Genomic DNA, 13,018 nt, shown 5'->3' with positions numbered 1-13,018 from the left:
TGTGTTTTCAGATGGTGGAAGTCATTCCACTTTTGATTATTCCAATGAAAGGGAAACAAAAGGGACTACTGTATAATGAACATTATTCAGAAGATGTGGTGGAGAACAATTTCTTGCTAATTAAACCAGTAATTAATTGGATCCTTTGATTGCAATCTGTAGTCGTAGAACTGAGTTGGCTCCTAATTGGATGAAGACATGTTGCTGCTCCACAAAGCAACACCATAGAGAGATAAGTAGTATTCTATTATTTGTTTTTGTCATGTTTGTTCAGAGCGTGTTTTACTCTGCTCTACAAGTTAAACACAGTAAATCCACAAGGAGACACACAGGAGGTAAATACTGTTTCTCTGACCTTGAGGATCTTCTGCTGCAGGCTGTCGATCCCCAGCGCTCCCTTTGTGAAGTCCAGGCCCACCCCGTCGTCCCCCACACTGTCCACCACGTCCAGGTTGGACTCCGAGCCGCCGCGGCGCATCGGCACCGGGATGCTGAGGATGTTGGCATCGCAAGCACTGCGCTCCGCCTGGAAACACACACAGAGGATGGGAAGGGTTAATATTGAACCGCATTGAACTGTAAAACATGTATTATAGATTTTTTGGAATGAATACACATCATATCTATCCAGATCAAAAGGTTGTATTCACAGATATATTTTTGTGAATTTATTTATGGACAGATTTCTTTGTAAGCACATTTGTGGACATTTTCTTTTTTTTGTCTATATAAATGTTGCATTTAAAAAGAAAGCATTTTGCTTTAAACAATGCATTTGCTCCTTGTCATTACTTTATGAATGCAATTATAGTGCCACTGTGATCTGTGTGAACACCCACATGTTTAAGAGCCTTGCATAAGAGCCTCGCAGCCTTTCTTCTCACAGTTGTTTCCTAATGAAGACTACTATGTACTAAGGAAGTCAACTTAGTGAGAAAAACAAGTCTCCAGGGTGTCAACTGGAGTGAACCTGATATCCCAAAAGCTTACAAATCAAAAGTGAGACAACATCTTAAAGTGTCATTATTATAATGTCCTTGGAGATGTACAGCCTTTAACACTAACTGTACTTCTGTTAATAACTGCTGTTAGGCTACCATCTTAGACGCACAACATTAAAAGCCTCATTAAACATCTTCACACTGCTCATAACAACTGGTGCACCGAATATGGAAAAAAAACATATTTTGCATCAAAAAGACACGACACAGACTGAATGATTTTAGAGTAAACTATCTGCCATAAACCCTCAGCATTATCTAGTGCCATGGATATAAAACAGCAGGTGTGTTTCTGCGGCTTCATTTCCTCACTGTTCTCTTTCCGTCTCTAGTTTCACTCTCTGTCTAATGTCTTGGCAAGAATAAAGTAAAGATAAGAGCAGAGCCAGAAAAGAAAAATCAAGAGGATCAAACGAGTATTGAGTGCACAAGTCTTCAGAGGATTTTCTGTTAGACTGGAGGGAAACGGCAGCTAAAGAGACAGTAAATCCGTCTGAAGGCTGCACAATGGTCAGTTAGTGGAGCTCCAAATAAACAGCCTCCAGAGCCTCTTCTCCTCAACATCCATTCTCTCTGTATTGACAAAAGCAGACAATTACGTAAGGCAACCTAAAATATTAGTATGTGGTAACTCTTGTTGCCACGGCAGCAAAGCACATACAGGCAGACTAAGCTCTAAAACACACACTCGCTCACACACATATGACCGAACAGCTGACAAACCCTGCAGGCGCTGTTTTTTTGTTGTTGTTGGCTTTATACTTGATGTGCTCTTATCTACAGACGAGCAGAAAATGTTACACTGTATTCGTGTCCCGTGGCTTTTTGTGATGTATCCTGGAGTCAGCAACCATCATCTCCAGCAGTGGATAATAGTCTTACAATACCAAAGAGCTACTGACTTTTTATTAACATAAAAAGTCATTCATGTAAAATGCTCTGGTCTGAATGATAGTGTCCTGAGTACAGATGGCCAACACCCTCAGAACATCGCACACAACATTCAGAAGGACAGAGATGCAGCCAGATCAAAATCTCTGTGAATAAACCAGCACTAAGTAAACATATACACAGATTTGTTGTTTTCCTTTTTGTGATAAAATACATACTCTGGGGACTTGTTTGAATGCTGGTCATTTCTGATGAGAAAGAATGAGCTCATTCATCCATAGAGACGCTATATTTATATAAGCTTTTATATTATCTCTTCCATGCAATGCCCTTGGATTATTTTTTACAATGTTTTTTTTTTTTTTTACCACAAAAGAGCTTAGGCAAGGATTACCAACCTTGGGAAGTAATACACTTGCCACCAATAAAAGCCTTCAAAATGGTCAGATGATTTATATCTATCTATCATCTCTATCTACTTAAATTCCCCAAAATAATAACATTATCACTGGAAATACATTGACTTACATTGAATTGATTACTTAACACATACTACTACTTTTTTAAATCAATTACTCATCCCCAGTCATTCAAACCATCGAAGTTAACTTTTTTTCTTCTTGCATGCGTGCATCACAACATTTATTTAGAAACTCAGTATAAACACAACACATTTTGGCTAAAACCTTAAATCTAAAACGCTCAAATCATCAAGACGTTCATCAAGGTAACAAGGGTTTGAACTTACAAAAGTGGTCGAAGAAATCCTTTAATTTCAATGTGACTTTTCTTAGTGCTAACTTTAAAGGCCCGGACACACCAATCTGACAACAAAGAACTGACACAGACCGACCCCGACTGTCGCGTCGCCTCGCGTCTCTGCGGATTGGCGGTGTGTCGCACTGGAACACACCGCAAAGACTTCAGCCGACGGCCAAGAAGCACGTACGAACTGCGCATGCGTGAGTGGCAATAACTCTCCTTACCAGTAGGCGGCGGTAGTGTGTATTCGTCATTCAAAAGAGGCAACAACCGGAAGACAGACTGCATGATACACCGAGAGAAGAAGAACAGACTGCGTGATATAAACAAACAACAAATAGCGTGTGCGTTCCATTTTCACTCTACAACGAGAAGCTCATGGGGCTTTCCCAAACCTGTGTCGAGAGCTGGAGTTCAATGAAATCTCAGATTTGCCTTCTTAATAGTTTGTTTGGGTCCCTCACTTCCGTTTCGCTTCTCATGCACTGATTCGCTGGCTGAACAGCCAATCAGAGTGATTTCTTTCGCCGACGCCTTTTCGGACTTTGCGGGACACACCAATCCGATTAGAGCGTGTCGGCGGTCATCGTCGGCCTGACGCCCACCAACGCCGATAATCGGGTTGGTGTGTCAGGGCCTTTAAAGCTTTTGAATCCTGTGGCTGGAACAGTATGTGGTGAAAGTTCAATCAGAAAAATAATGAACAACTGATTAAATAATTAAAATGACCGAAGCCAGATGCAGCCTGATGAAGCACCTTCACACCGAGTCTATGGCATTGAACAAAACTATGAATCATCTTAAATTTGAGATGAATAAACCTCCTGCTTTGGACTAAAGTGTTTACATTAGTGACCAGACTTTTAAACCTCCCTCCTTTGCTGCCTCTCCCGTACAAACAGATGATAAATCAGCTGGTTGCAGGAGATCCAAGTGTAAACATGCGGCTGACACTCGGCAGTCCAGGCACGCATTGGACATCCATTGGAAAATGGGTCTGAGGGTGAGAGCGAGGGGAATTATTTACATGTGAACACACAGAGGCACCATATGTCTCTGAGGGCACAGGGCAGACATCAGGTCGCAACTCGTCCTATGACCCCGGTCTGCACTGATGCCATTTAGATTATTATACAGATGGGTGGACACACAGCCAAAACACAAACAACACAGCTGGGCTATTGACCGCTGGGAAATACGAAGGAGATTTTGAGATATATGGCTCTGAAACTGGGTGATTCAACTTGTCTCCTAGAAATAAAATATGTATGAAACATGGGCTACAAACGCTGCCCTTGGAGGGAACTACTGGCTATAGAACAGGCTGCAGAAAATGTTCTAAATTTGGTTTTCACAGCACACGATGTACAAGTGGAAAAGTTGACAAAAAAAGTACTTTCCTGTTGGCTTAGGTTGTTCATTTACATAACATCTGCAGCTTCCTTTAAAGCTTTGATGCATATAAAACAGATCTATTTATATTCCAAAAAAATCTCACATAGTCTATTGCTGTTCTAGTGGAATTTAAATGAATGATCGATTTTTGAATGAATCTAAAAACAACACAAGTTTAGAGCAAAGCAAAAAGCTCTGAGAATGCATTTCAGCACCTTGTAGCTTTGAACTAAATGATAACATCAGCATGCCAACAAGCCAAACATGACATTGAAAACACTAACATGTTGATGTTTAGCAGCCAATTTTCACCATGTTAGCTAAGCATCTTAGCATGATTGCTAATTAGCACTAAAAACCTAAGCCCATATATCCAATAATTGTCGAGACATTTCACATCCAAACCAGAGATGTAAGAAGAATTGATGGATTGTTGATACAGTTTCATTAACAATCGATTCAACAGTATTACCAAACATATATTCACGACACTCAGGAGTATTGGTATCTCATTACACCCTTAAATATCCAAACAACGTATTTTCCCGATCTCAATGCTGGATCATGAGATAATTCATTCCGACCAAAGTGACCGCACTCGTTTCTCGAGCGATGCTGCCAGCGTGGCTACAAATAATCTACAGATGAACTGATAATGAAAACAATGATCACTTGAATTCAATACCCAACAAGTGAACCATGCATAATAAAGCAGATCGTTTTCTCTGTGTCATTTGCATTGGCTTTGTATATTCAAAATCTAAGATTAGAGCCTGGAGAGGAAGCTTGTGGTGTGAACAGTATGTGGAAAGGAGAGAGTGGGCCACTAAGTGCTACTCCAACTCCCACTAATGGCGCATTTCCACTACAGCGCGGAGCTCGCTTTAAGCGTGCCGTGTCGTGCCGTGTCGTGCCGTGCCCGTTTTTGGTTGCGCTTCCACTAGGCCTAGTTACGGCCCGGCCCGGCCCGGGGCCACTTTTTCACCTCTTTTCTGGCCCGACAAAATTGTGGTTCTATCGGGGCCAACAAACAGGGCTGAGTCGGGCTGAGTATGCTAAACTAGAGAGAGGATCGCTGGCAAGGGGGCTACAACTACAACAAGATGGACATATTTGACCGTGATTTAATTGTAATACACGTTTCAAAATGATGCCGAAGTAACAACATACTGATACCAGTTAGTAAAAACCATGAATTAATGCTTTGTCAAGTCTGCAGACAGACTGCAGGCAAAAAACCTTTTAAAATGCGTGTTTTCTAGATGGAGATTGGCTAAGCTAACGCAGTATATGCCCCGACCGTCCACACTCACAACAACGGCCTATACAGACATAAATAAAGCAGCGACTGTATTCGCCATGACACAGGCAGTCTGTGGTTTGTACTTGTTTAACTTTTGTCGAGTTTCTGAACATATATAAGGAGCTGTGAGCTCTGAGTGCTAACAGCTAACGGCTGTGTTGTTTTTCTGGGATTCTCATTGAAGATGACGCCACGGCTCCGCCTACACTGCGTTACTATAGTAACTACCCCAGTTCCTAAACTGTAATGGAAGCGCAGCATGAAGTGAGCCGGCCCTGTTAAGGCCCAACGCGGCCAAGCAGTACCGAGCGTGGCCGAGGCCGACCGTGTGGTGGAAATGCGCCATTAGCCTCCTCAGTGATGGAGCTGGGACCAGGGACCTTGCCATGGGGAGACAATGGCCCGGCAACAAACACAGGAAACAACCGAGGGAAACCTTTCTTTTGTTGCTCCAAGCACGCAGGGAGAAGCTCATAATTCCTGCCTCCAATCCACAAATTTATATTCCACTAACATGAGCCAGAGGTAAACTACACGTCGTCCCTCATGAGCATCGAAATCCTCCCCTTCAGCTCTAATCAGTGTATTCTTTGTCAAAACCCAGAGGTGACTCAACTAGTTTATGAAAAACTAATCAGCAGCTGTCCACCGGTGAGAAATGAACAACTAAACATCCCAAACTAATCCATCAAGTCAAGGACGTTCACAGGATACTGTGAGGCTCAGTGTGTCTCCAGATGCAGATGCAGATAGCTCAATGTATGGTGGTTACATGCAAAGTAAAGTTATAGGTTATATTCTGGAAAGATTTGAAACAATTTTTCATATTTTAAATATATTTTAAAAGGGAAATTGCCAAATAATTGCTTGTTCCAGCTTATCAAATGTGATGCTTATTTGTACATAATTGTAAAAAAAAAAATTTTTTATGTTGGGCCGCTACGGGGGATTTTTATATTTTGTTATTTCATTTACAAAACAAGAACGTTATCTTCAGGGTAATTAAAAATGAAATGAATCGTTGTCAGCGGGAAACTCTTTTTTGATGGATGATATGATTCATCACTTAATTACTCAGTAATCATTTATAAAGCGCCAAACATTTTCTAGTTTAATCTTTCAACAAACGGGTAAATACAGATTAGTTTAAAGAATTAGAGAAAAATACATGTAAAGCTAAATATGTGAAAGCAAAAGCCAATAATGATTTATGGCGTACAGGATTCTTAACGGTCTCCCCCGAGATAAATGAGCTATTACAAACGGTGAATGTATTATAGCACAGTAGTTAAACCTGTGGATCCACACACAGTTTAACCAGCACTCAGATTAGCAGCAGCTGAAATAAACCGGTGTGTGTTTGAGTGTTGAGGAGGAAATAATGGGATTGAGAGATTATGAGATTTAGTGGAGGAGACGTTTTAAACCAGACTTGTATAGCCAACAACAGACAGAGATATACCATGTACAGTGTAGGATACGATACATACTTTATTGTTCCGTCTGGAAATTTGTTCTGGACTCCGTCCTGCAGTTCCACATACATGTACTTATACAAACATAGTAAACATTACAAAGACATTAACATATTACCACACATACACCGTTTGCACAAACACAGACGCACCTACTGACAATGGCGCCCTATTGCACAACCCTCATGGCCCATATTTAAATGCATATGACATTACATTTATAGCGCCTTTGAGCATTAGGAAAAGCTCTATAAAAATCCCATGTATAATTATTATTACATGTGAGTGTTAAGAAGCTTAATGGACATAGGCAGGAAGGACTGCTGACAGCGGTTCAGCAGCCTGCTATTAGGAACCCTGAATCTTCTACCAGTAGCTGCCTCTGCATGGATGGAGGTTGCAGGCCTGCGTTACTAAATATATTTATGACATTTAAATATATGTAGCTGCAGACAACTGTAGCAGCAATCCTCACGCATTATGGTACGTAAGGGAAGCAGTGAAATGAACAACGAAACATGTGGTTTTTTTACATGCTAATGGCTCTTGAGTTTGCTGGTATTTGGTCAAAAACAAAAGTAGGTCTGTCAAGATATTTGTGCGCTTTGTCTTTTTTACAACTACTTTAAATTCAAAATATGAGTGTAGGGAGGTGGATAAAGAGTCCATAACCAAAACTGTACATTTGGGAGGCAGTGATTTAATTACCCGACATAATGTGCTTTCATTTAGATAATCACTTCTCCTCCACCATTATCTCTTTCTTAATAGTGCAGAATAAACAGCAGCTTATTAGCCAAATATGGAGATGTACTCAGACGTCCATTTAGATGATAAAGTTCTGAAAGGCTTATTAATCCATAAAGAAAATGATCTAAGGTTGCCAAGGCCACCGTGTCCCAAGAGACTTGAGAATAACACAGACGAAGATCCCTGAGAATTGACGACAGCTCGAACGCCAAGCCTAATGAAAGATGTTGTCACATAATACTTGCCAGTTACAAAAACCACTGCACCTGCACAGAATTCAAACCCATTCAACCTGTGAGGCACACATCCACTCTGAAAGGAGAGACTGGTTTTTATTACCGAGCTACTCATCATTAAGTGTGCACTCTGTGGGCTACTACACTCTGTGCCGTATAATGTTCACATTATCTTAATGTTGTGTAATTACAAGGCTCAGCTTTTCTTATCTCCTCAGTAGAAGTGCAACAATTAGACTTTATTAGAAACTATTTAGATTATTTAATAATTATTACATTCATTGCAAAAAATGTCAGGAAATGCAGCTTTGAGCCACTCAAAGACAGAAATGTCCTGCTTTTCCCTGTTTTATATAATATTACAGTAAATCTTTTGGGGGTTTTGGACATTTAAAGACATCTTCTTGGACTTGGAGAGAGTGGGATGGCATTTTTATTTTCTAACAATCTAGAGAAAATTGGCAGATTTGTTGAAATGTCAAACTATTGATGGTTGCAGACCTTGTCCTAAGTTTAATTAAATTAAATTGTCTGCAATAAAAGGAAAATAATTAAACTTAATGAATATGTGACTTGCTAGTTAAAGGTAAGGGAATCATTTGTGTCAAGAACGACAGAACAAAGAACTGGTGACATGATGATATCCTTTGGTTGCGTTCATTCTTTTAAAATTGTATTCAAATCACGTGCAAGCTTTTAAGTTCATTTCTCTATGATTAAAAGGACATTTTAAGGGCAATGAGACATTTGTTTTATGTAAATTGGATCCTGCCTGCAGGGGACCAGCCATGACTCTGGGGCCGGGGAAGAGGAGCTGACAGGAAGGCACTCCACCCCCCCAACAGGCTCCAGAGTTAACCCAGGAGAATACATCGAAAGAAAAACAGACTCAGAATAGAAGCAAACCTGGGAAATGGGTAAGAATACACACACACACACACACACACACACACACACACACACACACACACACACACACACACACACACACACACACACACACACACACACACACACACACACACACACACACACACACACACACACACACACACACACACACACACACACACACACACACACACACACACACACACACACACACACACACACACACACACACACACACACACACACAAGATATCAGACTGCGCTGCACTGAGCTGCCATATTGAATAAACTCTTCATCACTTTGCTTTTGATTGACTCATTACATACAAATCCCTTTCACAGTGTGTTCAGTGGCCTAGTTATTCACCAACATTTTAATCTAATCAGCAGAGCACTTCAAATCATAACTGCTTTCACTGTTAAACCCTGCCACTTCTAAAGCCTCTGGATTTGGTTTAATAGCAATTTAATAATGTGTCAAATTGTCAAAACTACTTTTGTACTTTATACACTAGATTCTCTATTAATCAGAGATGCAAAGAAAGGTATCTGAAAATGAGCAATGTACAGTATATACAGTATAACCTTTAACAATATTGTCACTATCTTTTTGAGGTGGTGCATGTATAAAGGTGTAAAGCAGAAATGTTTAAAATGATGTGTGCATAAACAAAAGTCTTGATGATCAATATTAAATGATTATTTTACAATATATTAAAATGGTGCCTTGTGTTGATGGCTATACAATCGGTCTAGTTTATAAACTTCTACAGCTTCTTCCTAGTCATGTATAGAAATCTACAGTGCCAGTTGTGTGAAATGCATGTACACCTCACTATAGAGAGTGTGACTCTTTACAGGCCAGATGAATGAGGATTCAAAGTAAACTTCGGCAAGATTCGAACTTGAGACCAAAGAGCGCGTACCGAAGGCGTCCCGACTATTACGTCAGCTACGTCGCCTACGAACACACCGCAAATACTTCAGTCGACGAGTGGCAATAACTGTCCTTACCAGCAGGCAGCGGTAGTGTGAACAGCCAATCAGAGTGATTGCTTGGGCCGACTTTCTCTGACCTCCCGCGGCCGATTCAACATGTTGGGAGGTGTGAAAAGGTGCCGTAAAGAGACGACGGTGCGGGACACACCAACCTGAGTAGGGCGCCGCGAATGCCCGACTGCCTCTGACGGCCTCTGACTCCCAAAATCGGGTTGGTGTGTAGCCAGCTTGAAAGTGAGCTTCAAGTTGAAACATCAGAAAACGTTTTCAGTGCTTTCAAAGACTTGTTGATGCGTGTCTGAATTTCCAACCTCTGTAGTTTTTCAAACCGTGATGTCCATTAAGTATCAAAGTGTAATATTGTTGACGTGGCCTAAGAAAACCCCCCAGCCTCATTAACAAACCACAGATGGAGGGATGAAAGACTGACAGATACTCTGATCTCATCCTTATTTACTCCGCTTTACACTCTGCAGCGTATACTGTAGCTTCTTGTTTACCAGCTTTAAAACTCACTGTTAAAACCTATGAACTATTTCCTAGGACACTTTTTAATGATTGTATTTCATTATTATTTACTCCTAATATGTGTATATTTCTTTATCCATTTCTAAGGGAAACATTCTGATCTTAAAAGTGTCTGAAAGTTGGAAACAAATGTTATTATAGACTTGTTAGAAGAGGTTGAAGTTTGGAAATACAAGACAAAACAAAAAATCACCCTTGACGAGGCACAAGGTTTGACATCAGTACTGTGAATAGACTTTTTCTAAATCGCTTTTATATATATTTCCAGTTAAAGAAAGAGCTTCACTTTTTGTTATGAACATTGTGAAGTTATTTAGTTACTTCCTTGTTCATTTAACCAGACAGAGACTAGGAAATATATCGAATCAACCAATGCACTGCAGCGAGAAGAAGAGATGGATGGATATCGAGTTGAACATCAAGAACTCCAATCCATTAACTAGCTCAGCATCCCATTACGACCACATACATATGCATCACAACACATACATTCATCTTTCAATCGGACAACATGTACCGCGAAAAGATGATCAACGGGAGAATATCTCTACACAATCCAAACCACGTGTAGCTAACACACCCACATGCAAAAGAGACAAAAGTTGTAATCCTGTCTCTTCTCTTTTCTCCTCTAATCTGAGGTTTTAATCTGCTGATGCTCAGAACAAATATTACCCAGCAGCCCTTGCTCCTATTCTAAAATGCTCGGGGAGGAAAGATGGAGAGAAAGCGACATGGTGAGAATACAGATGGGTGAGGGTGTAATCTTGAGGGAAAATGAGACCGAAATAGTGAAAGAGATTTAAAAGAGCGTAGAAGAGGAAGTGATGGAAATATAGACTGACAGACCGAGAAGAGAGTAAAGAAAAGAAGATGAGTGGAGGTCAGCGTTTGAACTCCACAGGTGGAGCAGAATTGGGTTAGGGTTTTAAAAAACAAAGGGTTCAAACCAGTCAAGGTCAGAGTTTAGACTGAAGCCTTTAAGGCTAAGATGCTAAGATGCTCTCGAGCCGCATGCAGCTCTTTAAGCCCTCTGCTCTGGCTCCATTGAGCTTAGACAAAAATAAGAAGGAAATAAAATAAAAATATTTGTAGGACTATTTATATTTTGTTGCACGGTTGAAAATGTTTCGTATTTTGAGGTGATACTGTGACACATACATTTTTTTTTAAAAACGGTTTTAATTAGGTCAACTAAAATATGCGTCACATCCTGCTAAGGTCCCGCACCAGCGCCTTTTCATGCAGGCGAATAACCTGAGCCCCGGCTCGATGAGCGAACTATGGATAAATGAAAGATACTAAAAGTATCTGAGGAACTCAGAGGGTTTAATTCTGCGTGGACAGAGTTATCTGCTTTCACAGCAAACGATGCTGGCTTACCGGTATGTTTGATATGTAGAGAGGAGTTGTCAAAGGTGCTGCAGCCTTTACGTATTGGAGGGAAAACACGGAAGAGGAAGACAGCTGACGATCTTCAGTCATAATTCAATCAGTTAACTCTTTTTAGGGTGCAGCTATATGTTTTATTTATTTCAAAGTGGGCCCATTTGAATTATATTCATTTTCTTCAAATGTGCAGAGGACAGGTGCTGTGTTTAATTTATTTTAAAGTAGGCCTGTGTATTTTTTTTAATTCTCCTTATAAGAGATCTTTGTTTATTATTAGAGGTAAACAGTTTTCTATAATGTAATAAATAATAAATGCAAAAAAACTGTAGTTTTTGTCTATGATGTAACAATATATACAACTTTATAAGCTATAAAGCAATCAAATATGTTTTGCGGCTTCAGACAAAGAAAATTGGTGGAAAAGGGCAAAATGGCTCTTTTGGTCAAAAAGGTTGCAGGCCCCTGCTTTAAGGGAACATTTGTCCATTTCAAAGTAAGGATTTGTTTATTTATTTCAGGCACAAAGGCAATTCAAAGTGCTTTACGTATGCATTACCACACAAACCAATTCTATGGAAAGCAACACAACTCATACAATTGCAAATAGAGTAGATTCTGCAAGAGATGCAGAAGCATAATGATGCAATGTTTTCATATGACCTTGGGGAAAGTAGCTTACATTGACCCCACTGATACATGTCGATGTTTATATTTCAAAATCCATCCAGGGGATGTACAATGAAGTAAATAAAATATAGATATTAACAGACATTTTCTTTTGCGAAATAGCAACAAACTAGATCTGCAACAAATTATTATTATTATTTTAACTTTTTAAGATGATTTTTACGTCCGTCAAAGAGGTTATGTCTCCCATTTTTGGGGAAATACTACTGCACCAATTTACCCGAAACTTGGTAGAAAACATTTTGGAACTGATTTGAAACAAGGTGGATAACTAAGGCCCCGCTCACACGGGACCGTTTGCGTTTATGCACAGTATGCGTATTCAAAAAAGTCTTCCGTTCACATGCATTTGTTTCATTTAACGTGTCTGTTCAAACGAGGCCGCTGGAAACGCTGTAGTACATATGCTGGGACTGTAAGTGGCGCTGTAACTTCCGCCAAAATACACCAAAAGCCGCGAAGAAGAGCAACCGAGCAGCCCCGCTGCAATGTTGCCATGGCTACCCTTCTGTTTAAGCCCCGAAACTGAAACTGAAACTGAAAGAAACTGAAAGAAACCGAATCTGTGGATATTGCATCCCGACCAAGAAGCACGTCTCCGTGGAGAGGACGGCTCAGAAAGAGAGAGATATTCTCTACAAACACCGGGTGAGATCATCCTTTGTCAATATAATGGATCAATGCATGAAATCTGACTCTGTTTATTTT

The 13,018-nt window shown here is 40.2% G+C and overlaps 1 protein-coding gene across 2 annotated transcripts in view; it reads right to left on the bottom strand.

Moving 5' to 3' along the window:
* The window catches only part of tmcc3 (transmembrane and coiled-coil domain family 3), a 39,324-nt gene that overhangs the window by 6,190 nt on the left and 20,116 nt on the right, over positions 1 to 13,018 (bottom strand). For both annotated transcript variants that reach the window (XM_034133603.1, XM_034133604.1), the window contains exon 2: positions 356 to 526. In XM_034133603.1, the coding sequence (XP_033989494.1) occupies positions 356 to 526 (171 nt within the window). The remainder of the gene's footprint in view (positions 1 to 355; positions 527 to 13,018) is intronic.

The sequence above is a fragment of the Trematomus bernacchii genome, unplaced genomic scaffold, assembly GCF_902827165.1.
Source record: "Trematomus bernacchii unplaced genomic scaffold, fTreBer1.1, whole genome shotgun sequence".
Taxonomy (NCBI): Eukaryota; Metazoa; Chordata; class Actinopteri; order Perciformes; family Nototheniidae; genus Trematomus; species Trematomus bernacchii.
Note: the sequence above shows the minus strand (reverse complement) of the source record. Positions and strands in the feature narration are given on the sequence as shown.